The 26299-nt window shown below is 44.7% G+C and overlaps 1 protein-coding gene across 1 annotated transcript; it reads right to left on the reverse strand.

Annotated features, from left to right (window-relative positions):
• Positions 1 to 577: 577 nt before the first annotated feature.
• On the reverse strand, positions 578 to 22804 carry PSMD9 (proteasome 26S subunit, non-ATPase 9). Its single transcript, XM_027577044.2, has 6 exons — positions 22538 to 22804; positions 18625 to 18727; positions 15228 to 15439; positions 13440 to 13541; positions 2384 to 2472; positions 578 to 2052 (listed from the first exon to the last, which is right to left on the reverse strand). The coding sequence occupies exons 1-6, from the start codon at positions 22673 to 22675 to the stop codon at positions 2025 to 2027; spliced, it is 672 nt and encodes a 223-aa protein (XP_027432845.2). The 5' UTR covers positions 22676 to 22804; the 3' UTR covers positions 578 to 2024.
• Between the last annotated feature and the right edge of the window lie 3495 nt (positions 22805 to 26299).

Raw genomic sequence — 26299 nt, forward strand, 5'->3', positions numbered from 1 at the left:
GCGGCTGCGGCCCCCGCGGCCAAATTAGCCTTCCTCGTCCCGACGACACTTTCTTCAGCTCCCTCCCCCGACTTCTTCCCAAGGCGCCGCCGAAGCCCGAGAAGCCGCAGCGGTGGCTACCTGCAGTTCTGACTTTCTGAAGGCCTGACGACGCGAAGTACGAGCTGTTTGGTAAAATTCTCTTTGCCAAAAGCAAACTAAATTTGCTGGTCTCTGAGACGCAGCACTTTCTCAAAGGCACTACATGTTGGGCGCAGTATTTTAGCTGGCTGGGATGACACACTACGTAGGCTACGTTATCTTGCTGTTCTTACCACAAAATGTGTCTGCAAAACCAGCTTGGTTCAACCTATTAGGATCATTTCAAAATGACTCTCAGCTACGATCTCACACACCATCCTGAGGTTTCTAAAAGGAGACCTGCAGGAAGCCAGCCAAAGGCACTGACGCGGAACACTGCTGCTCTCATTTTAGGAGAATGTCAAGGATTCTCCCCGCCCCCACCCCACCCCCAAGCCCCAACGCCGGCGGATTAATAAGCATACATCTCAAAAAAAAAAAAAAAAAGGAACAAACTGGATGGTACAAGCTGTGTTTATTATAGTCTAGGGCTTATAAAAAGAGATTGGAAAACACTTGGAATCAGAACACACACAATTTAAACAGCAAATGCTGGTAAGCACTGCATGTCTGTGGCCACAAGGGGGTGGTGCATGTGGATGTTAACTTTTGGGGAACACACTCAACAGGAAGGTTTTCCAGCTGAGCATGAGAATCCATGGCTGGAAAAGCACGCCCCAGTGTTGACTCCTGTCAGGGCAAGCTGGTTTCTGTATCCAACCCAAGCAAATCCATTCCCAAGGAACCCAGGCATGCCTCAGCAGAATGGGCCACACCACCTCTGAGACACAAAGTGGTACGCAAGAAATGGGGAAATAAACACTGGGATAAGGTGAAGAGAGAAAGTAAAACACAGGGTCACTAAGAACCACTGAAACCCATGTTGCCATGTGAAAGGGAAAATAAAAGGAAGAAGGAATCAGCATTTTCAAGAAGTCAGATCTGCACACACTGCTGGTTCCCATCAGCGATCAAGCACACCCTGGCAGTTTACAAACTTCTGTTGATCTGAGGGAATGATGAGGAGGTTCAATTATAAAAAATCAATTTAGAAGGTAATTTGCAAGGCTTTTTATTCCAGAAACGAACGGAGCTTGCTGCCCTCTGGTGGTTGACAGAAGAGGAAGCGGACACTGCATTTAGCTGCGCGGGTAGCTGCACAGGGAGCTTCCTGGTTTTCCCTGTTCTTCAAGGGAGCAGTTGTGGCCCCAGAGGATATAATTTCTATATCCAGAGCAGCAATGCCACAATGCAAATGCAGATGGTGCAAACGCCATTCACTAAAGTTTCATGTTTGTTCTGTCCAATTTTTTTTTTTTTAATAAGCTCTACACCCAACATGGGGCTTGAACCTACAACTCGAAATCAAGAGTTGTATGCTCCACTGACTGAGCAAGCTAGGCACCCCTGTCCAACTTTCTATAAGAATGTTCTAATTCCTGTCTAAGCTTTGGTTTGAGAAGTTGATAAGAAATTCAGTTGGCACTACATGTTAACTAAATTTAATTTAAATAAAAAATTTTTTAAAAAATCCAGTTGGGGTGATAACATGGTCATATCAGCACTGAAACCTGTGTTTATTTGGGGGAAAAAAATCCTAAAAGAAGAAAGTCCTATCAGCACCTACCAGAATAACTCCCGCCCACTGGCCCACAATCCAGAGGACTCCCATTTAGGGCCATGGTCTAATTTGCAAAAGATGCCAAGCACAAATCAAGTTAACAATGCCTTAATCCCAAGAGATTACACTGGGAGGCCACAGCATTTCCTTCACCCAGAAGTTCAGGTTTCCAGCCTCTTCCAGATCCTTAAGCTTCAGGGAGAGAAGAGAAGGAAAAAATTCCCACCAGACCCACGTCCAGGACAAGGGAAGATGTTTTCCTATTACTGTTCCCCAGGGACAATCATCTTTGCAAAGGAATAATGTTGCAGCTGTTAGAAAAAAAGAAAAGGAACAACATAAGTTTGGTGGCTCCATTCAGAAGACCAGAAAGTGAGCCCTCTGAGTGTTTCACCTGCATTCTTTAATTCTTTTAAAGCAAATGCCCAGTTATTGAAAGAACCAGAGTGACCAGGGCTCCCTCTGCCTCCATACCTGCAATCTCATTCCTGCCGCAGGTGCTTATCAGGAGTTTCTACAGGTGATCTGGGGAACACCCTCATTCCCAGTGGCCCCCTCCCTTCCTCCCCAGAGCTTTAGGGCTGACACACACTCAAGCAACAACTGACAGGGCGTTGTCAGCGAGCAGAAATGATACTTTACCCCAGCAGTCCTTTTCCTGCCCAGCGGGTCGGGACAAGTCTAAGCTGGTGTTTCTCCCCTCTGCGGATCACTGTCACATTCAGGGGTTTCTGAAAGGAAAATAAGCTCATTTTATAGTCAACCTGTTTAGTATTCAAAGAGATTCAGATTAAAATCCAAGATACTGACTTTTGCACAACAGAGTGGTAAGGATGCTTATATTAAGCATAGTCCTGCAGTTGTCAAGAGTGTGGGGGATGTGACACTCTTGGGGCAGCCGATGGGCCACAAACTGGTAGCGTCTTCCTGGACAAACACGTCTCTCCACCAAAAAAAAAAAAATCTTTAAAAAGGCACACATGAGATACATTTTGCAGAACTACAAGATGATATATGAACAAAGTGTTCTTTCTAGGACTGTTTATAAATTCAAAACCTGAAAACACCCAAAATATCCCTCGATAAGGTATTATTCAAATATAGCATAGTGAATGAAGCAGTTTTAGTAAAAACAAAACGAGCAAAGTATGAACCCATCTGAATATACGTTTTTGTGTTTGTCTGTTTTTTATTTTTTATTTCTTTTTTAAATTCTTTTTTAAGTAGGCTCCATGCCCAATGTGGGGCTGGAACTCTCCACTCTGAGATCAAGAGTTGCATGCTCTACCAACGGAGCGAGCCAGGCACCCCTGAATATACCTTCTAAAAGGGCATATATATATTGCTTCATGATAAAAGCTTTCTGGAAGATATACAAAAAAACTGTTAACAATGGTTACTTGCAGGGAGAAGCACTAGGAGTTTGGAGTGAAAGAAGATGACATTTACTTTTGTATCTTTTTTTTTCTTTTTTCTTTAAAGATTTTATTTATTTGAGAGACAGCAAGTGAGAGAGCACAAGCAGGGGGAATGGCAGAGGGAAAGGGAGAAGCGTACCCCCTGCTCAGACTCCAGGTCCCCTGCTCAGACTCCAGGTCCAATTCCAGGACCCAGGGATCATGACGTGAGCTGAAGGCAGATGTTTAACAAACTGAGCACCCAGGCACCCCTACTTTTATAACTTTCTGTACCATTAATTTGTTTTTACCATGTGTATGTATTACTTTGATATAAAAAATTAAAATAGAATACATATGAAGGCAACTTACAAATTACAAGTGCATCAAAATCTAGAACGTTGTGCACCAAAGGACACTATCAACAGAGTATATCAACAGAGTGAAGGGCGCCTGGGTGGCTCAGTTGGTTAAGCGACTGCCTTCGGCTCAGGTCATGATCGTGGAGTCCCGGGATCGAGTCCCACAGCGGGCTCCCTGCTCCTCAGCAGGGAGTCTGCTTCTCCCTCTGACCCTCCCCCCCTCATGTGCTCTCTCTCTCTCTCTCATTCTCGCTCTCTCAAATAAATAAATAAAATCTTTAAAAAAAAAAAAAGAGTGAAAAATAACTCACAGAATGGGAGAAAATATTGGCAAATCATATATCTGAAAAGGGATTAATATCCAGAATATGTAAAGAACTCCTACAACTCACAATAGCAAACAACCCAATTAAAAAATAAGCAAAAAACACAAGTAGATATTTCTCCAAAAAGGAGAAATAAACGGCCAAAGGCACATGAAAAGATGCTCCACATCACTAATCATTAAAGAAATACAAATCAAAACCACAATGAGGTATCACTACACATCCACTAGGTCGGCTACTATCCAAAAACAGAAATGACAAGAGTTGGCGAGGATGTGGAGAAACTGGAGCCCTTGTGCACTGCTGGGGGGAATGAAAAATGGCCAGCCGCTGTGGAAAATAGTATGGCTGTTCCTCAAAAAACTGATAAAAGACTTACCACATAATCCTGCAACTTTTTTTCAAAGATTTATTTATTTGAGAGAGAGAGAGCGTGCAGGGAGAAGGGCAGAGGGAGTCCCAAGGCGACACCGCTCTGTGCGTGGAGCCCCAAGAGGGGCCTGATCTCATGACCCCGAGGATCAAAACCTGAGCCAAAACCAAGAGTCAGATGCCTAACCGACTGCACTACCCAGAAGCCCCCACATAATCCTGCAATTAAACCTCTTGGTATATACCCCAAGAATTGAAAGCAGGGCCTCGAATAGGTATTTGTATACCCCCATTCATAGCAGCATTATTCATAACAGTCAAAAGATGGAAGCCAACCAAGTGTCCATCAATGGACGAATGGATAAACAAAACGTGGTCTATTCACCCAACGGAATATTATTCAGCCTTAAAGAGGAAGGAAATTCGGACACACACAATATGAATGGACCATGGACATTATGCTAAGTGAAATCCACCAGCCACAGAAGGAGAAATAGTGTCTGATTCCACTGATAGGTGCAAATTCCACTGAGAGCAAATTCATAGAGACAGAAAGCAGATTAGTGGTCACCAGAGGTTTGGGGAGAGGAGAATGGAAAGTTAGTGTTTAACAGGTACAGAGTTTCAGTTTGAAAAGCTGAAAAAGTTCTATGGATGGATGGAGGAGATGGCTGCAGAACAATGCCAAAGAATTACACACTTGGAAATGGTTAAAGTGTTTACCTTTTATCTTATGTATATTTTGTCACAATTTTTTTTAAAGATTTTATTTATTCATTTGAGACAGATACAGAGAGACAGAGAGCATGAGCAGAGGGAGAGACAGAGGGAGAAGCAGACTCCCCGTTGACCAGGGAGCCCGATGTGGGGCTCGATCCCAGGACCCTGGGATCAAGACCTGAGCCGAAGGCAGACGCTTAACCATCTGAGCCACCCAGGCGCCCCATTTGCCACAATTTTTAAAATTATGGCAGGGTGCCTGGGTGGCTCAGTCATTAAGCATCTGCCTTCAGCTCAGGTCATGATCCCAGGGTCCTGGGATCGAGCCCCACATCGGGCTCCCTCCTCCGCGGGAAGCCTGCTTCTCCCTCTCCCACTCCCCCTGCTTGTGTTCCCTTTCTCACTGTGTCTCTGTCAAATAAATAAATAAAATCTTTTAAAAAATAAAAATAAATAAAATTATGGCAGATCTTTCTTTTTAAAGGTTTTATTTATTTATTTATTTGACAGAGAGAGAGAGACACAACGAGAGAGGGAACACAAGCAGGGGGAGTGGGAGAGGGAGAAGCAGGCTCCCCCACCGAGCAGGGAGCCCGATGTGGGGCTCGATCCCAGGACCCTGGGATCAAGACCTGAGCCGAAGGCAGATGCTTAACAACTGAGCCACCCAGGTGCCCCTGTCTTCTTTTTCTTTCTTTTTTTTTTCCCTGTCTTCTTTTTCAAAAAGCAATCACTATAGACATATTCATCCACACTTAGGAAATGTGTGAGAGATACATTGATGTGCTTCTGGTTCTAGAAATCTAGACAAGATATGATGTTTAGCTACAAGCTAGAAACACAGAGGTCACCCTTGACATGGGCTGGGCATCATATTAAAGCCCATATACTTACATCCTAAAGGTCTCTCTAATTTACCCACTTCCTTCCACCTCCAGCCCATTCACCAAAGTCACCATCACCCCTTGACCAGGCTGCTAAAACTGTCAGCCCTCCAATCAGCTCTCTACCTAGCATCTGGAGAAATCTTTCCAAGACACAAAGCTGCTTACATTTGTTACCCTCAGTTTGGAAGTGTGCATGGCTCTCTACTGCTCCTCATGAAAAAAGAACGAAACCTTGATAGGACCACAAGGCCTCATGAAGTCTGGCCCCTGCCAACTTCCCAATTCCACCTCATCCCTCCCTACTCCCTTCCTCCTTGCTCTGGGCTCCAACCGTCTTCTCTGGCCCTCAGGGACATGACCCTGCTGGAAGGCTCCTCTTGCCATCTCCCTGCCAGTCTCCGGCCTTGATCAACTTTTTTTTAAGATTTTATCTTCTTTAAGTAATCTCCAACACAACCCCAAGATCAAGAGTTGCATGCTCCACCGACTGAGGTAGCCAGGCAACCCCAGACCTTGATCAGCTTCTAACACTCACAGGTCATGTCCTCAGGAAGGTTATCCTAACCCCATCATTGCTCTCCTAGCCTTCTGGAACTTTCCCTTCATGACACTCATGAGGTTGTATAATTATGTTTGACTAATGTTTGTCTTCCCCACCAAAGTGTTCCCGAGGCAAGGGCCTTCTGTTCATCTGTGTTGTTCCTGCTCTAGTCCAGCACTCAAACAGAGCACGGAAGGGACTTAGAAGGGACAGACCCAGGACTTTCTTCCAAAACGTTTGCCCTACCTGATGATTTACACTAAAAATATATTATTTTTATTTATTTGCGATATAATTCATATACAATAAACCCATTTTAAAGTATACAATTCAGTGGGTTTTATATTCAGACATTTGTACAAACATGACTACTACCTGATTGAAGAACATTTTCATCACCCAAAAGGACCCCTGCACCCATTAGCAGTCAGTCCCCATTCCAGCCTCCACTCAGCTCGGGGCGACCAACCACCAACATGCTTCCTGTCTCTGCGGATCTGCCTGTTCTGGACACTTCACATCAACAGAATTCTAAAATACGCAGCCCTTTGTGTCTGGCTTCTTTTACTTAGCACAAATCCTTTCAAGGTTCATCCATGTTATAGCATGTCAGGACTCCATTCCTTTCCACAGCTCAATACGACATGTGTTGTTTATAATAAAGATGACTCTTTTTTAATTTAAGATTTTCTTTTTTCCTTTGAAACTGCATGCATTTGATGCAGAAACTGAGCTTTGGGAAGACACCAAAAGAAAGAGAGATTTGTCTACAAGAGTATTCATTTCCAGGGGCGCCTGGGTGGCTCAGTCGTTAAAGTGTCTGCCTTTGACTCAGGTCATGATCTCAGGGTCCTGGGATCGAACCCCGCATCAGGCTCCCTGCTCAGTGGGAAGTCTGCTTCTCCCTCTCCCACCCCCCTGCTCATGTTCCCTGTCTCTTTCTCTGTCAAATAAACAAAATCTTAAAAAAAAAAAAAAAAAGAGTATTAATTTCCAGGTTTCCATAAAATTGGAAACTACCTAAATACCTAACAACAGAATGTGGTGGGGTTTTTTGTATCATTTTTCTAAAGTCACAAAGCTGACCCTTGATTCTCAAGTTGGACTCTGGTTCCAGGAGGATCCAGGGCCCTGAGGGGGTGAGGACTCCCCACCCCAGCAGCTTAGCTTTTATCTGTTTGATATATTGGAATTCCCCAAGAAATTTCATTTGAGAAAAGGTGCTATTGCTTAAAAATGTTCAGTGACTACTTCTGTAAAAAAGGATTCATAGTGTTATTAACTATAGTCACCATGCTGTGCATGATAGTTCATAATAATATTGTATTGCCTATTTGAAAGTTGCTAAGAGAGTAAACCTTTTTAAAAGTTCTCATCACAAGAAAAAAAACTAACTACGGTGATGGCTGTTAACTAGACTTATCGTGATGATCATTTTGTAACATATAAAAATACTGAATCATTATGCTGTACACTCGTAACTAACATAATGTTATATGTCGATTACACCTCAATAAGAAAAAAAAGGATTCACAGATCTATGAAGAGCTTAAGAATATATTTAACTAGAAAAGACAGACTAAAAATCAGTAGCTGTTATTGCTAATCACCAAAAACTGGAAACAACCTAAATGCCCCTCACTGGTAAATGGGTAAACCATCTGGCATTCATCTACGCAGTGGAGCGCTACTGAGCAGTAAAAAGGAGCGAACAACAGACACACACAACAATGTGGAAGAATCTCAGAAGTGCAAGAAGCCAGATTTAAAAGGCCATCCATACTGTGCAGTTCCATTTATAGGACATTCTTGAAAAGGTAAAACTGTAGGGATGGAGCACAGATTGGTGGCTGTGTGGGGTGAGGGCTGGGGGAGGGGTTAACCACAAAAGGATATGAGGCCATTTTGGGGAGGATGACAGAATTGCTCTGTATCTTCATTACAGTGGCAGTTACCAGACTATGTACATGTGTCAAAATTCCCAGTATCAAACACTGTAAGGGGTGAATTTTGCTGTAGGTAAATTACACCTTAATAAAAATAGCCAATAGCTCTACATGCTGGTATATGAACAGACCGACCCCAGAAGGACACACAGCTGCAAAGTGGCTACCTCTGGAGGAGAGACAGATTTTTCATTACATGTTCTTTGATTTGGTCTTAAACATGTGTATGTATTACCTCTTCCAGAACAAGAGACATATTTACAAAATAAACCAGTAACAATGAGCCCAGGCAACTGCAAAGTTTAGAAGTGTGTGCAGTAAGGTGTGCAAGACACGTGAGAAAACCATAACACTAGGAAAGCCTGGGGAAAAGGAGTGAAAAAGCAAGAGATACTCTGGGTAAACATAACAGAACAAACCTACATCTAGAACCCTCACTAACACAATGACAGGACAGCCAAGGGGTAACAAAGGAACAATACCACAGGACAAATAAATCACATGGAAAGAGACTGCAAAGATGAGAGAAGGCACCAAAATGAAAAGCCAACAGAAACTGGACAAGTGGTAACTGAGCAAGTAGAGAAAACAGAAACCCTGCGTGGTGGGTTCTAGAAAATGCCCATAAATTCTTTGATATTCCTTCAAGAGGTAAAGGCTAATTCCCCTACCTTTGAGTGTGGACTGGACTTGGTGAGCCCCTTCTAATGAACAGAATGATGTGGAAATGAAAATGTGCGTGTTCAGAGACTGGGTCAAAGGTGGCTCCGTGGCCTCCTCTCTGCTCTCGCTTGGACGGCTCACTCTGGGGGAAGCAGCCATGTTGTGAGGACACTCCCAGCAGCACTACGGAGAGGCCAGAGCAACAAGGAACTGATGTGCCATCAGCCATGTGAGTGAGGCATCTTGGAAACAGATTTTCTAACCTCAGTCAAGCCTTCAGATGACCGCAGCTGCTGCCAACATCTTGACTACAACCTCATGAGACCATAAGCCAGAAACACCCAGCTAAAACACTCCTGGATGTCCAACCCTCAGAAACTGTGAGAGATAATAAATTTAAGCTGCTAAGTTTACAATGACTTTTTTACTCAACAATAAACAACTAATACACCCTTTATGGCAATAGGTTAGAAAGAAGCTGATAGGGGCGCCTGGGTGGCTGTCATTAAGCATCTGCCTTTGGCTCAGGTCATGGTCGCAGGGTCCTGGGTCAAGCCCCGCATCAGGGTCCACACTCAGCAGGGAGCCTGCTTCTCCTCTCCCTCTGTCCCCCTCCCCCACTCATGCTCTCTCTCTCTCAAATAAATAAATAAAATCTTAAAAAAGAAGCAGCAGCAGCTGATAAAGAACAAATGGATTTGTTCCAGGGAACCCCAGAAAGGTTCAGATCAAACAGACCAATGGATAATAAAGAATAAGAATCCCACTTATAGGGGCACCTGAGTGGTTCAGTCGTTAGGTGTCTGCCTTCAGCTCAGGTCATGATCCCAGGGTCCTGGGATCGAGCACCACATCGGGTTCTCTGCTCAGTGGAGAGCCTGCTTCTCCCTCTCCCACTCCCCCTGCTTGTGCTCTCTCTCTCTCGCTCTGTCAAATAAATAAATAAAATCTTTAAAAAAAAAAAAAAAAGAATTCCACTTATAGGAATTTGACATATAACAGGTGGCAACAGAAATGAGTGGGTAAAGTATTAACTATTCACTAATGGTATTGGGACAACTACTGTCCATCTGGGGAAAAAGAAGTTTGGTACCCTACCTCACACCATTCACAAAATTAATTTCAGATGAGGTATATACTAAGTTGCTGTATATACAACAAATGTCCACACAATATCTTATACATGAATGTTCACAGAAGTATTATTCACAATAGCCAAGAAGTGGAACCAAACCCAATACTCATCAACTGACGAATGGATAAATAAAATGGGTAAGTAATGTATATCCATACAATAGGATAGGACTCAGCCACAGAAAGGAATGAAGTACTGAAACCTGCTACAACATGGATGAACCTTGAAAACGTGATGCTAAAAAAAGGAAGTTAATCATAAAATATCATGTATTATACGATCCCATTTATATGAAATGTCCAGAATAAGCAGATCCATAGAGACAAAAAGTTTAGTGCTTTAGGGGTTGGTGGGTAGGGGGATGGGAGTGACCGGTAATGGGTATGGAGTTGATTTTCGAGGTGTGAAAATGTTCTAAAACTGATTGTGGTGATGGATGCACAGTTCTATGAATATACTAAAAACCACTGAGCTATGCAGGGTTTTGTTTTTTTAAAAGATTTTATTTATTTATTTGGCAGAGAGAGACACAGTGAGAGCAGGAACACAAGCAGGGGAAGTGGGAGAGGGAGAAGCAGGCTTCCCACTGAGCAAGGAGCCCGATGTGGAGCTGAGATCATGACCTGAGCCGAAGGCAGATGCTTAACGACTGAGCCACCCAGGTGCCCCTGAAGGGTTTTTTTTTTTTAAAGATTTTATTTTTTTAAGTAATCTCTACACCCCATGTGGAGCTCAAATTCACAACCCCAAGATCAAAAGGCACTCACCAACTGAGCCAGCCAAGTGCCCTGAGATATGCACTTTAAATGGGGGAACTGTATGGTATGTGAATTACACCTCAAAACCACTATAAAAAAATAATAGAAGATTGGGGCACCTGGCTGGCTCAGTCAGTTAAGCAGCCGACTCTTGATCTTGGCTCAAGTTATGATCTCAGGGTTATGAGACTGAGCCCCATGTTGGGCTCCACGCTGGGCGTGGAGCCTGCCAAAGATTCTCTCTCTCCCTGTGCCCCTCCCCCTGCCTCTCTCTCTCTCTCTAAAAATAAATAAATAATAATAAATAATAATAATAGATCAATTCCAGATGGATTAAAGAAAAACTAAAAACAAATCAATAAAAGTATGAGAAGAACTTCTTTGAGCAGACACAAAATACAAAAGCCATAAAGCAAAAAACTGATGAATTTGTCAAAATCAGAATTTTGAACTTCCATGCAAGTACAGATTTGCTGGAGGTGTCGGTGCAGAAATGAAGGCCTGACCTCTCTGGCTGGGGCACGGGCACCAGCCAACTGTGTTTCGGCCCAGTGCCTGCCTTCAGATGAGTTACACGTGGATGAGCAGCACACCCAAGCAGCTGAGCGGGCACAAGACAAACCAAGAACTGTGGGTTAAACCGAACATTTCATTTGGGAATGAAAAACTTCCGTAGATAATTTCTGTAGACTTTGAGTCCCACATTTCTCCTGCAAAGTGTGGATCTTTGCCAAGATAACTTTTGTTAAAGTTACATTACTGAGCCATGAGCTGAGGTGATCAGGTGGAAATGCTATTTAAAGGAGAACTATTCTCGGGCGCCTGGGTGGCTCAGCTGGTTAAGCGACTGCCTTTGGCTCAGGTCATGATCCTGGAGTCCCTGGATCAAGTCCCGCATTGGGCTCCCTGTTCGGCAGGGAGTCTGCTTCGCCCTCTGACCCTCTCCCCTCTCATGTGCTCTCGATCTCTCATTCTCTCTCTCTCAAATAAATAAACAAAATCTTAAATAAATAAATAAATAAATAAATAAAATAAAGGAGTACTATTCCAGAAACTGGAAGACTGCAGCCAATTTTGAATCCCAACCCTTATTATATTTTCAAGGACTGAAACTGTCAAACTGCACATGAATCACTTCTAACGTATTCCTGCTTGAACTGTGCTTTGCTACCATGTACTGTCCCGTATTTCCTTAAATTCTCAGGTACGGTTTTGGCAGGGAAGACCTTGTAATATTAACAAATTTAACAAAATCGTTATCTAAGTAACTTAAAAAAAAAAAAAAACCTTCCAAGTAATCAGTCACCATAAACTAAGTTAAAAGACAAGGAGCAAGGGCGCCTGGGTGGCTCAGATGGTTAAGCGTCTGCCTTCGGCTCAGGTCCTGATCTCAGGGTCCTGGGATCGAGCCCCGCATCGGGCTCCCTGCTTGGCGGGGAGCCTGCTTCTCCCTCTCCCTCTACTGTTCCCCCTGCTTGTGCTCTCTCACTCTCTCTGTCAAATAAATAAATAAAATCTTAAAAAAAAAAGAAAAAAAGACAAGGAGCTAATCAGGAGAAACATATATAGCATGAAAACAGGCAAAGGTTTCGTATCTGGAGTATGTTAAAAAATTCCTACAAATCAATTTTTTTTAAAAGACAACCCAATGGGGGGGGCTGCCTGGGTGGCTCAGATGGTTAAGCGTCTGCCCTCGGCTCAGGTCCTGATCGCAGGATCCTGGGATCCAGCCCCACGTCAGGCTCCCTGCTCGGCGGGAGACCTGCTTCTTCCTCTCCCTCTACTGCTCCCCCTGCTTGTACTCTCTCGCTCTCTCTGTCGAATAAATAAATAAAACCTTTAAAAAAAAAAAAGACAACCCAATGGGAAAAAATATAAACAGACAATTCACAGAAATGAAAATATGAACGTTAATGCCCATATAAAATAAAGATACTCAACCTCACTGGTAATCAGGAAAATACAAACTAAAATAAGATGCTGTTTTAGCAAAACTGTTAAAAGATCAGCAATACAGAGTACTATGGATGATACGATACACTCACATACTGTTGGTCGGGGTATAAATTAGTGACACTGTTTTGGATTACCTACTATAAGTGTGTATAATCCACTGAGAGCCTATAATTCTACTTTCTGGTATTTACATCAAGAAGTAGTACTTAAACAAGAATATACGACCATTCATGCTAGTATAAAACCAAAAATAACCAAAACGTCCCCTGATAAGGCAGGGGATGGACAAACTGGGGTCCGTTCCTACAGTGGAGTGCTATGCAGCAGAACAAAAGAGCAAGGTATGTGAAAATGCAAAGATCTTCAAGAAATACTGTTGAATGAAAGCAGGATAGGAAGCAGGGAAGGAGTATTTATATAGTTATAATAGGGTAGCTACAAAGGCCCACCCAGGTGTCATTTGTACAAGATAAGGGACGGACATAAGGGAGAAAAAGCTTTCCAGGCAGAGAGAACAGCAAGTGCAAAGGCCCTGTGCCTGAGCAACAGCTCTGTGAAGGCAGCAAAGACCCCAGTGACAATTCCTGGCCCCGGGCAATTCTAGGGTTACTGACTAGATGTGACCTCCAACTCACCCCCTCACTGTGCTGCACCACACTGCCAATGTTATGCAGAGACTGGAAGTTTTGGGTGTTCACAGAACCAAACTCCAAAATCTCGTCATCCACTTGCAGACCCTAAAGAGAGAAGAGAAAATAGAAAACCAGGGTAGAGGTTAAATGTGCTTCTGGTGTTTTTTACCCTTCCATGCCCAACTGAACGTCCAGGCCAAGAGCTTGTTTTCTGCCGGGAAGAGAGGCAGGCACAAAGCAAAGAGGTCAGGGATTTAGCTACCTCACATGGAGGGCGGTGGCGGTGGGTAATTGGGCCACCTCCTCCTGGGGATTCCTTCTAGGACAGATCTAGTAAAAGGGGGGCAGATCTGCCCAATGTCTGATAAAAGCTGGTGGTGGTACAGGCCGTAAAGAAAGTGGGGGAAAAGCCAAATGCTGTCTTCTGGGGTGAGGGGCGAGAAGAGGCAGGCTAATCTGGGCCTATATTGTTCAGGGGTCAGAATTTAGGCAGGTTTGCCCTAGAGGTCCCCAGACAAACAGCCACAGGCACAAGGCTGACCAAGGACTAGTGTGATCCTTTCATTCTAAGAACACAGATCATGATTCATTCATTCTTTCAACAAATATTTATCGTGGGCCAACTACAGCCCTGTGCTACATGCTGTGCATAGAGTAGCAAGTCAAACGAAGCTCACGTATAACTTACCATTTGTGATCATTAGAGACTTCCGGCAGGACCTGGGTTCAGGACCCAGTTCCATAGCTGAGGAGCTACATGTCCTGGCACCAGTTACTTCAGGTCTTAGAGGCTTTGTTCATGGGTAAAATGGGGTTAAGATCAGTGCCTACCCCAGAAGGTGGCTGTGGGATTAAGTATTAACTACATAGCCACATAAAAACTTGAACATGATGTTCAGGGTCACATTATTCATAATAGCCGAAAGACAGAAACCAAATGTTCATGAACTGATGAATGGATAAAATCGATGGGACATATCCACACAAAAGAATATTACCCGGCCATAAAAAAAGAAACAAATAGAGACACACGTTCTATCACAGATGAACCCTGAACACATGATACTAAGTGGGAAAAGCCAGTCATAAAGGGTCATATATGATTTCATTTATATGAAGTATCCAAAATAGGCAAATTCATAGACAGAAAGCAGACTGGTGGTTGCAAGGGGATGGGGGGGGGATGGGATTGGGGGGGATGGCTAATCGGTTTAGGGTTTCTTTTCAGAATAATGAAAATGTTCTAAAACTGCTTGCAGTGATGGATGAACAGCTCTGTGAATACACTAAAAGCCACGGAATTGTATAGTTCAAATGGGTAAATTTTATGGTGTGTGAACAGTTCCTCAATAAAGCTGTTTTAAACTTTTAAAAATATGCCAGGTAAGATCTAGAACTCGCTTGGCAGACAGCTGGTGCAAAGCAAGGACTCAGTAAATGGCAGCTACTGTTGTCCTTCTCATGTCTACTACTTAGTGCCCGGCTGAAATAAGCCCAAGAGATCCTCTTTCCCTCTCTCGGAATAATTATCACCTTCTACCTTGTGTCTCAGGGCCCCTCCCTGACCAGGTTAGCGAGCAGCAGGGGCTGACTCCTCTCCAAAACCCTGGCCCCGGCACAGGGCTGGGCCCCCAGGGCTCAGCCAGTGCTTGCTAAGTAAGTGGGTGGAGTCCAGCTGCAGCATGGAGAGACAATGGGTCTGTCTGCCCATGGTCCGTCCCACCAACCCCGAGGCTACATGACCCACAGCACCCTCTGGGGATGGATTTTGGTGGTGGGGTTCTGGCTTACCGCGATACTGGCGGGGGAGCCAGGGCTGATGCCGTTCACTTTGGCGAAGGCCTGAGGGGGGCTGAGGCCCTCCCTCTGGCCCTGGTTGCGGCTCATGGCCTCTCTGTGGGCCTCAGCCATGTCCCGGGCCTGCTTCTCCTTGTCGCGAGCATGCAGCTGGTGCAGGGCCTTTTCCACCTGCTTCATGATGGCCTGGTGATCATTCTGCAAGCCTGGGAGGAGAACGCCACATCAGGGGACGAGGAGAACGGCTGAGGACACCAGACTCCCACATCCACTCACTGAATGGTTACCAAGCACTTATTCCCGGCCAGACATTGGACTAGAGGCTGAGGACAAACCTGTGACCAACAGAGGGCCACCATCATGACACTCACAGTCCAGCAAGGAAAGCTGCTCAGGAACAAGTCATTACTGTAACATCTGATGACTGTTGCTGAGGGCGAGCCAGCCAGGACCCAACCTTGCCAGTCTAGGAGATCAGGGAAGCCTTCCAAAGGCAGCACTGTTTCAACAGAGACTTGAAAGGTGAGGAGAAGCAAGAAATCGCCCCACTGAATCCACAGCCTCAAATGCATACACGGGGCAAGTGTGGTGGCCATGCAAATGAGTGACGTGAGCTGGGTGTAAGGACTTCACTTTTCTCCTAACGCCCCTGGAAAGAAAAATGATGCCTAAGTCCACTAATACATGGCAGGTGATGTTTGGTCTGGGAGAAATAACAGCAGAAAAGCTAGAGATGAGAAATTTGGGGTAAAATCCTCTTTTTCAGTACTGATGGCTAATTCAAAATGTGGAGAACTGGGGTGCCTGGCTGGCTCTGTTAGAAAAGCATGCAACTCTTGATCTCTGGGGTAGTGAGTTCAAGCCCCATGCTGAGTGTATTTACTTAAAAAAAAACAAAAAAAAAAACTTCTGAGAATAGTTTTTCAAAAGAAGATCAGTAAGAATTGCTCACAGATGCCTGGGTGGCTCGGTCAGTTAAGCGTCTGCCTTCAGTTCGGGTCATGATCCCAGGGTCCTGGGATCGAATCTCATGTCACTCTCCCAGCTCAGTGGGGAGTCCGCTTCTCCCTCTCCTTCTGCCCCCTCCCCCTGCTCATGCTCTCTCTCTTGCTCACACTCTCTCTCAAATAAATAGATAAAATCTTAAAAAAAAAAAAAAAGAATTGCTCAACCAAATTCTTAAATATAATAAAGTCATTAAGATAGTGTGGTATTGGGGCGCCTGGCTGGCTCAGTCAGAAGAGCATGCAACTCTTGATCTCAGGGTTGTGAGTTAAAGCTCTCTGCTGGGTGTACAGATTACTAAAAAAATAAATAAATAAACTTAAAAAAAAAAAAAAAAGACAGGGACGCCTGGGTGGCTCAGTCAGTTAAGCATCTGCCTTCGGCTCAGGTCATGATCCTGGGGTCCTGGGATCGAGCCCCGCCATCGGGCTCCCTGCTCAATGGGGAGCCTGCTTCTCCCTCTCCCCCTGCTCCTCTCCTGGCTTGTGTTCTCTCTCTCTCTCTCAAATAAATAAATAAAATCTTAAAAAAAATTTTTTAAGTGAGGTATTAGCAAAGAGATATATCAACGGAACAATGCAAAAAACTAAGATACCTAAATACATCTGAAAATTTCCTGTGTCATACTGCAAGCATTTCAAATTAATGGAGAAAGACTAGGCTATTTAATAAATGGTGTTGGAACATCAGGGTAACCATCTGTAAAAAAATAAGTCAGTGCCCTCTCTCACATGGTAGGCTCTGCTTCTCCAATTTCCCTCAGTATCCTAAATGCCAAGGAAAGCAGGCCACATCCCTCGGGAGTCTGAGGGTTTTGCCAAAAGCCCCAAATTTCCCTCCAGTCTTAACATGGTTTTTCCCTACTCTGTATCTTCCACTTGTTTCAATATAAAAACGGTATGCTTCTTTTCCCAAAACCTACAAGGAAAAGTGATGTTTGAAGATGCTGTTCTATGATTACATGGCAGCTTCGAGGGACGCTTGGCAGCTCAAGAGGTATCTCACGCCTATGGTTACTTGTGCCTCCAGTGAGAAGCTCAGCCTTATACCAAAACAGGCTGTGGATGGAATCAAGATTCAGACCCATAAGCCAGAGGTCATTAAGTGAAAGATGTGCACGATAAATTCCCCTAATAGGACTTTGTGGGGAAAGGCTGCCAGTTGCCCACCTGTGGCAGGGGTGAATAACGGCCCCAAACATGTTCTTGTGCTAGTCCCCAGAACCTGCCCGTATGTTACTTTCCAAGGCAAAGGGGGCTTTACAGATGTGGTTAAGTTCAGGATACTATGTGGGGAGATCATCCTGGATTACCCAGATGGGGGGCCCAGCGTGATCACAAGGGTCTTCATAAGTGAAAGCGGGAGGCAGAGAGTGAAAGAGGTGGGATGGGGGACCAGAGGTTGGGAGGTGCAGATGGCGGCTTTGGAGACGGGAGGGGCTCTGAGCCATGGGACACAGGCACCTCCAGAAGCTGGGAAAAGATAAAGAAACAGGCTCTTCCCTAGAGCCTCCAGAAGGAACATAGCCCTGCCAACACTTTGATCTTAGCCCAGCGACACTGATTTAGGTATCTGATTATTTTAAGACAATAAATCTGGGACATTTGCAGTCACTAAGTCTGTGGGTATTTGTTACAACAGAAACAGAAAACTAATATACTCCCCAACCGCTACTCTCAACTTGCTCCTCAACTATAAACAAAGAAATGACTTTATTTAGGACAGTGACAGGCCCACCACGGGGTACATTCCCCACGTGTCTTGCAGGCAGAGGGGCCAAGGAGGGGAAAACAGAAATCAGTGCAACAAGGCAGAGGTGGACCTGCAGGACAGATCCTTCAAGGGAGGGTCCTGGCTGGCAAAGGATCTGTTGCCCTTCCTACCTTCTTCCTTGCCTTCCTTCCTGCTTGGCACATGGACATGGTGACCCTAAAGATGGACGACATGTCCTAAGGATGGCAGAGCCTGGGATCTGACGGCTGGCCCCACACTGGTGACCTCCACATGGCTATACTGAGGGGCAGAACACTCCTGTGTGAGTGGCCGCAGTCAGGTCACTATCCTTACCAGGTGAATGTACTTCCTAACACATAACTGATCTGATTAGGATTGTAAGCCATTTGTGACCTGGGTTTCTAGCGTCATTTCAGAAAAGTTTCCACAGTGAAGTCCTTAAAAACAAAATGAACAATGAAACCACAAATTTCGAACCCTAGAGGCCACCCCATTTCCTCAGTTCTCAGTCCCTGGAAGAGAAGAGTGAGCTAATCCCATCAAGGTGGAAGAGAGGAAAGCAGAGAATACGGAATAGTGAGATTTCACGTATGTGCCTCAGCCTCCCTTGCTGCAAGCTGGGAGATCGGCTGCGCACGCGCACACCACTCACAGACGATGTTGTGCCTTGCAGTTCGAACTTGGTACAGGTCCACGTCTGACCGGGGGTAGCCCTCGCAGTCCACCAGCGGCTCGTTCATCCCCACACCTTTTTGCTGGAGGGAAGAAACATGCTTAAGATTTCACAGGTACGGGGCGCCTGGGTGGCTCAGTCGTTAAGCGTCTGCCTTCGGCTCAGGTCATGATCCCAGGGTCCTGGGATCGAGCCCCGCATCGGGCTCCCTGCTCCGCGGGAGGCCTGCTTCTCCCTCTCCCACTCCCCCTGCTTGTGTTCCCTCTCTCGCTGTGTCTCTCTGTCAAATAAATAAATAAAATCTTAAAAAAAAAAAAAGATTTCACAGGTACGAAGTCCTCAAGACCTTTTCCCCTTTGCAGCCATCATCAAGGCGACAGGAATGAAAGCTGCCACATATCAATCACACAGCACAGGCCACATACTTTCCCCAAACACTCCCACAACCACCCTCAGAGGGGGGCACTATTTTTTTTTATTGACTTTTAATAACACAAGTAACGAATGAATCCGTTCTCCTCTTTTGAAGTTGGAACAGTGCAGAAACTAAAGACTCTTTTGAGCTTCCTCCCCAAGGCCAGCCTTCTGGACTCCTCCAAACCCTCCTTCCTACAGCCGCTGATACCTGGCTGGTGGCCTTGGAAGCTGGAGGGGAGTGAAAACCCCAAAGAGCATCCAGCTGTGGCAGGACTTTGGTTCTTTCAGAAAGTAAAAAGGGACCAAAGGGATTTCAAAGAGGTTTTCATCCCTTGAAGGACTCACTGATATCAATTGCCTCTGGGGAAAGGAACTGGGTGGCCTAGGGGACAGGGAAGGAAGAGGGACTTTTCATTTTCTATCCTTTTGTAGACTTTTTGAATTTTGACCATGGACGCATATTCCCTATTCAAAACAATACATTTAACATTTTAAAGTCTTTTCCTATGTAAGTCAGAGCAGGGTGCACAAAGGCAATGAAATGCATCCTGTAATGGAGGGCAGAGAGTTTCCAGTCGGTTAGACTGATTTGAATCTCAGTTCTGCCATGTACAACATGGGTACCCTTGGTTAAGACCTTCCCCTCTCCAAGCCTCAGCTTCCTCAATTATAAAATGGGAATAATGGTACTCGCCTCCCTTCGCACCTGCCGTGAGAATTAATGAGTTGACCTGTGTAGAGTGCTTAGCAGAGTGCTAGGCACATTCACAGTGGGGTGAATAGTGGCCCCCAAAAGATGTGTCCCAAGTCCTAACCCTCCAGAATCTATCAAGGTGACCTTGTTTGGAAAAAAAGGATCTTTGAAGATGTAATTAAGGCTCTCGAGATGAGATCATCTTGGATTAAGGGTGGGCTCTCAATCCAATGACAGGTATCCTTGCAGAGGAGAGAGGGAGATCCGAGACACAGAGAAGATGGAGTGACCAGGGGCAGAGACTGGAGTTATCCAACTGCAAGCCAAGGATGGCCAGCAGCCACCAGAAACTAGGACGGAGGCATGGAACGGATTCTCCCTCAGAGCCCCCAGAAGAAACCAACCCTGCCGACATCTCATTTATTTTTAGCACTGAATAATGTTCTATTGTTTAGAGGTACTACAACTTATTTACCTACTCACCAACTCAAAGACATCTTGGTGGCTTCAAGTTCTGGCAACTATGAAAAAAGCTGCTATGAACGTCATGGAGGTTTTTGTGTGGACACATTTTTCAACTCCTTTGGGTAAATACCATGGAACCCAACTGCTGGAATGTATGGTAAGAGAGTGTTTGGCTTTGTCAGAAACTGTCCTACTTTTGGGGGCGCCTGGGTGGCTCAGTCAGTTAAGCGTCTGCCTTCGGCTCAGGTCATGATCCCAGGGTCCTGGGATTGAGTCCCACATCGGGCTCCCTGCTCAGCAAGGAGCCTGCTTCTCCCTCTGCCTGCCTCTGTCTCTCTCTCTCTCTGATAAATAAATAAACATCTTTAAAAAAAGAAAAGAAAAGAAAAGAAACTGTCCTACTTTTGCATTCCCACCAGCACTGAATGAATTGAGCTCCTCCACATCCTCAACAGCATCTGGAGTTGAAACTGTGAATACTGGCCATTCTGACACCTATGTAGTAGTACCTCGTGGTTGTTAACTTGCATTTCTCTGATGACATATGACCTGGAGTGTCTTTCCATACGCTTATTTGCCATCTATAGATCTTTGGTGAGCCGTCTGTTAAGGTCTTTGGCCGATTTTTTAAATCAAGTTATTTGCCTTTTTTAGGATTGATATGGAAGAGTTCTTCGTATTTTCTACACCCCTTGTTAGGTATCTGCAAATATCCTCTCCCATTTGGCGAACTGTCTTCTCTCCCTCTCTTGACTGTGTCTTTTGAGACACACGTTTTAAATTCTGATGAAGTCCAATTTATCTATTTTTTTCTTTCGTTGCTTGTGATTTTGGCATCACATCTAAGAAGGCTTTGCCTGATCCAAGGTCACAAAAATTTACTCCTATCTTTTATTCTAACAGATTTACAGTTTTAGCTCTCCCCCTTTTTTAAAAAAATAATCACAGAGCAGGGCTTCAGGCTTAAAGCTTTCAGCCAGCAATGGTAGCTAGTAAAAAAGAATGAACATATTATATCACCTTGATATGCATTTTTATCTTATATGTAAGGGAAAAAATTCCCAATTTTTTCATATGCTGTAGAGTTATAAAATTTCCATTTAAGATAAGTAAAAAAGTGGATCAACATAAAGAAAAATACCAAGGAAACAGCAATACAGGAGGTATTATGGATACAGCATCCCGTTTGAGGTATAAAATAAAGTTTGGAAAATTGTTATCGTAATGCTTGAAAACACAAGTTCTGGATTCCACAGGCCTGAGATCTGAATCTCATTTTGTGACCCTAAGCAAGTGACCTCCCCTTTCTGAGCCTCAGGGTAACATACTAACTTCACAGGGTGGTTGTGTGGATTTCGTGATATAACACACACAGACGAGCACCCTTCAGGCATATAATCAGCACCCAGTAAAATGGTACCCTGGCCTCCATTTGATGCTTCCATTTTACTCCCATCACCTCAAATGCATTCCATCCACCCTACATAGGATGCATTTAATTTCTTCTTCCTCTGCAAATTGATTTGTGATTTTACACCAATTGTCGTAAGAAAAACTACCAGTTTGGGAGTCAGATGGACCTGGGAACTAGGCCACTTCCTAGCTACGTGACCCTAGACAAGGGTTTGCCTCACCCTGGGCCTCAGTTCCCGATGATAATGAGCCTTACCTGTCACTCAAAGCTCGGTCTTTCGAGCGGTAGCATCAACATTGCTGGGAATTTGCTAGAAATACAGCAACTGCACCTGCGCGCCCCGTCCTCGTCAGAAACTGAATTTTAACAGATCCCCAGGGGCTTGCCAAATACGTGAAAGTTTAAGAAGTTCTGACGTGAAATGGGTTAGCAAAGCACAGATCTTCTGGTACACGTTCAACAAGGACTGACGATGGTGGTGATTATCACCCTGCCTCTACAAATTTATTAGCCCTGCGGCCTGAGTCAGGTTTAAGTTAAGTAACCCCTCTTGTTTCCTCATCCCTAAAATGGAGGGAATAATAGAACTCACCTCAAAAGGTTGCTGCGAGGGTTAAACGAGCTACCCAATGTAAAGCAATTAAAACAGCGCCCGGCACACGGGAAGGGCTCCATAAACGCTTGCAGTAATACCAACACCCATTGCTCTTAGTTGCTAATGTTATTTGCCTCCCGCCTGCTGCCGACAGAGGCCGCAGTTGCCGCGCTTTGGGCCTGCCAGGGAGGGAGAGACCCACTGCGAAGAGCTCAAACGCAGACCGCCCCGGCCTCCCAATCCTCCCAGGGCAGGAGGGCCTGGGCTCCCCCCCACGGCCGCCCGGGAGCCCCGAGCCCACACTCACGCTCTCCAGCACGTCATAATTGGCTTTGATCTGCGCCTCGATCTCCTCCTTGCGCCGTATGAGCTCCTGGACGTCGCTGACTGTCACCGCGCCGGCCTGCGGGGAGTCTTCGCTCTGTCTAGTTTCGCCCTCCGACATCGTGGACCTCCGCGCGGGATCCTGGACACCAGGCTTCCCGGCTTCCTGGATGCGGACGCCCGAGGAGACTGCGGCTACGGCTTCGCCCGTGGGCCAAAATTCCTCGCCATCAGCGAGCCGGAGTTGAAGGGAGGGGCGTGGTTTGGGGGGGCGGGGTCGCCGGAAGCCACACCCTGCTGGAACAAATCTTCCAGTGACTGGGGAAGGCCAGTATGGGGGAGAAATGGGTTCCAGGTCCCTCACCAGCCAGAACAAGATGATCTCTCCCTCGATGACTCATTTGCTTTCACATTCATTCAGCAGACATCTACTGAGTGCCTACCATACGTTTTTGCCAAAGCACTGTGCGGGGCGCTCCAGTTCAGTTCTTCACATCTACCCAGCCCTTGAGAGTTAACAAAACACATTCAGATTCCTTACCCCCCATTTTTTTAAAAGATTTTATTTTTTAAAATTATTATTAATATTATTTTGTAGAGAGAGAGTGTGCACGCGGGAGGTGGGGAGGGGCAGAGGGAGAGAGAGAATCCTAAGGATGCCCCACGCCCAGAACGGGGCGGGGGAGGGGGTTCCATCTCATGACCTTGACATCATGACCTGAGCAGATATCAACAGTCAGATGCGCAACCGACTGAGCCACCCGGCACTCTGAGATTTTATTATTTTTAAGTAATCTCCAAACCCAACGCGGGGCTGGAACTTGCAAGCCCCGAGATCAAGAGTCGCATGCTCCGCTGGCCGAGACACCCAGGTGCCCCTCCTTAACCCCCATTTTACAGACCCTACAGGCTTAGGTTCAAGTCTGGTTCTTGCCACTTACTGCAACGTACATGACCCTAGGTGAATTACTTCACTGCTCTGAACGGGTTTCCTCATCTATAAAATGTTTGGATATTGACAGCAATATATCTCAGAGCTGTCATTTTGCCAACAAATATTTATTGACTGTCTCCTCTAAGTCATACATTGTCCCAGGAGCTGGAAAGGTAAAGAATTGAGTTACTACTCAGTGCCTCTTACATATTAAGGCCTCTATAAATTTTCGCAAACGTAGTGATGATAATAATTTATCAAATACTTACAATGTGCCAGACACTGTTCTAAGTGCCTTACATGTATCAATTCAACAACCTTGTGAAACCAGGATTATTATTGTCCTTATTTGACAACTGAGAAAACCCTTTCAATAAACAACTTGCCCAAACAGCAGAATAAGCTTCCAAATTTTCAACCCAGCTTCACCAAATGATGAAAGTTGACATCCAAACATGTGCCCCCTAATATTTTGCACTGAAAAGGACACACCATCACCTATGCAGTATTCAAACATGTATGTCCTAAATCTAATCATGGTAAATAAACACAAATCCAAAATAAAGAACACTCTTCAAAACAACTGGCTTGAACTCTTCAAAAAAGGTCAGTGTTGTGAAATACACATATACAAGCTCGGCAATTGCCTAGCTTAAATACTAAACAAACACAACAATTAAATGCAATGTGTGATCCTTGATTGAATCCCAGCCTCCCCCCAGAAAAATCCAAAACAAACAAACAAACAAAAAACACCCTATAAAGGACATTCTTGGGACAATTGGAGGAAATTTTAACACGGAGTGTAGTATTGATGGAAATTTTCTGATTTTGATCCTTGTACTGTGGTTATATAAGACAGGATCCTTAGCAAATGCACCCTATGGTATTTAGGGGCAAGAAAGGCAACTTACTTTCAAATGGTTCAGAAAAAAGTACAAATATACTTACAGACAAGAGGATGATAAGGTAAATGTGATAAAGTGTAAATAATTGGTGATTCTGAGTGAAACATATATTAACATTCTTCTTACTATCTTTGCTACTTTTCTGTAAGTTTGAATTCTTTCAAAATAAAAAGTTACAAAAGTAATCTTTACACAGAAAAAAAGTAGAATTGATTACATTCGGCCTCCTATATTTTGTTCAATTATCTTTTATTTTTTTAAATATTATTTATTTGAGAGAGCGAGAGAGCACAAGCATGGGGATGGACAGAGGGAGAGGGAGAAGCAGACTCCCCACTGAGCAGGGAGCCCAACGTGGGACATGATCCAAGGACCCTGAGATCATGACCTGAGCCGGATGCAGATGTTTAACCAACTGAGCCACCCAGGCACCCCTCAATTGTCTTTTTTAAATAAACTAACATTTCTAACATTGACACCCCCCCAAAAAAAAAGAGAAGAGAGAGACATGGTAACTAAATACAGTGCACAATCCCTAATTAGATATTAGATTTAAAAAAAAAATAAAAAGCAGCAGGGGCACCTGGCTGGCTCAGTTGGAGAACCATACGACTCCTGATCTTGGGGCCGTGAGGTCCAGCCCCACATTGGGTGTAGAGATTACTAAAAAAAAATTTAAATTTTTTTAAATTTTTAAAAATCAATAACAGCAGCTTTAAAAGACATTATTGGGACAACCTGTTGAAATTTTTATTATGAACTTTATATTAGATTATAGTATTGTATCAATGTTAAATTTCCTCAGTAAGATAATGGGATTGTAATTATATAAGACTCCTTATTCAGGGCGCCTGGGTGGCTCGGTCGTTGGGTGTCTGCCTTCGGCTCAGGTCATGATCCTGGAGTCCTGGGATCGAGTCCCGCGTCGGGCTCCCTGCTCGGCGGGGAGCCTGCTTCTCCCTCTCCCACTCCCCCTGCTTGTGTTCCCTCTCTCGCTGTGTCTCTCTCTGTCAAATAAGTAAATAAAATCTTTAAAAAAAAAAAGCCTCCTTATTCAGAGAGATGAATGCTAAAGTATTTAGAGATGCAGCGTTATAATTTCTGCAACCAACTTTCAAGGGGTTCAGGAAAAAAGCTATACATACACATGCCTAAATATAAAGGTGGTGGGTGTGGGGGGATAGAGAGGGAGAGAGATAGATTGAGGGAGAGCAAAATGTAACAATAGGTAAGGGAAGGATATATGCATGTTTGCAGAAACTATCTTGCAATTCTTGAGGTTTGAAATTTTTCCAAATAAAAGAGGCAGAGTGAAGATTCCTACCCAAGCCTCTTGTGCTACACATGTGGGAAGATTTCCACTGATCTGAAACCAGAGCTACTGTTTAAGTCACTCTATGATGTTATTGTCAATATTGTCATTATTATAAACCTAGATCCAGGGACGCCTGGGTGGCGCAGTCAGTTAAGCGTCTGCCTTCAGCTCAGGTCATGATCCCAGGGTCCTGGAATCGAGTCCTGCATGGGCTCCCTGCTCAGTGGGGAGTCTGCTTCTCCCTCTTGTGCTCGCTCTCTCTCTCCCTCTCTGACAAAGAAATAAATAAAATCTTAAAAAAATAAATAAAAATAAACCTAGATCCAGTAGCTGCTACTGCCTTCATAGCTCTGAAATCCATCCATTGCCTCCTCCACCACTCTCATCCCAACATCCCAATCTTTTTCCAGATTGCAGCCGCTTCTGACATGGCCTTAGCTTCCAGGTCACCCCATTCATCCATTCTCCACATTAACAGCCAGAATAACCACCCCAAAGAGTAACATTGTCACTCTACCGCTTAAAAGGTTCCATGGCTTTCCAGTGTGCTTCTCTTGGCTTCCATGACCCTTCTAATCCCTGCTTGCC

This window comes from Zalophus californianus, chromosome 14, assembly GCF_009762305.2.
Source record: "Zalophus californianus isolate mZalCal1 chromosome 14, mZalCal1.pri.v2, whole genome shotgun sequence".
Lineage (NCBI taxonomy): Eukaryota > Metazoa > Chordata > Mammalia > Carnivora > Otariidae > Zalophus > Zalophus californianus.

Excerpts from the sequence above, each read along its gene's own strand:
- PSMD9 (XM_027577044.2), bottom strand. The coding sequence starts at position 22,675 with ATGTCGGAGGGCGAAACTAGACAGAGCGAAGACTCCCCGCAGGCCGGC. Across the intron at positions 18,728-22,537 it reads ATTATGACGTGCTGGAGAGC|CAAAAAGGTGTGGGGATGAA; the intron begins GTGAGTGTGGGC and ends TCTTCCCTCCAG. Across the intron at positions 13,542-15,227 it reads GCTCCCCCGCCAGTATCGCG|GGTCTGCAAGTGGATGACGA; the intron begins GTAAGCCAGAAC and ends TTCTCTCTTTAG.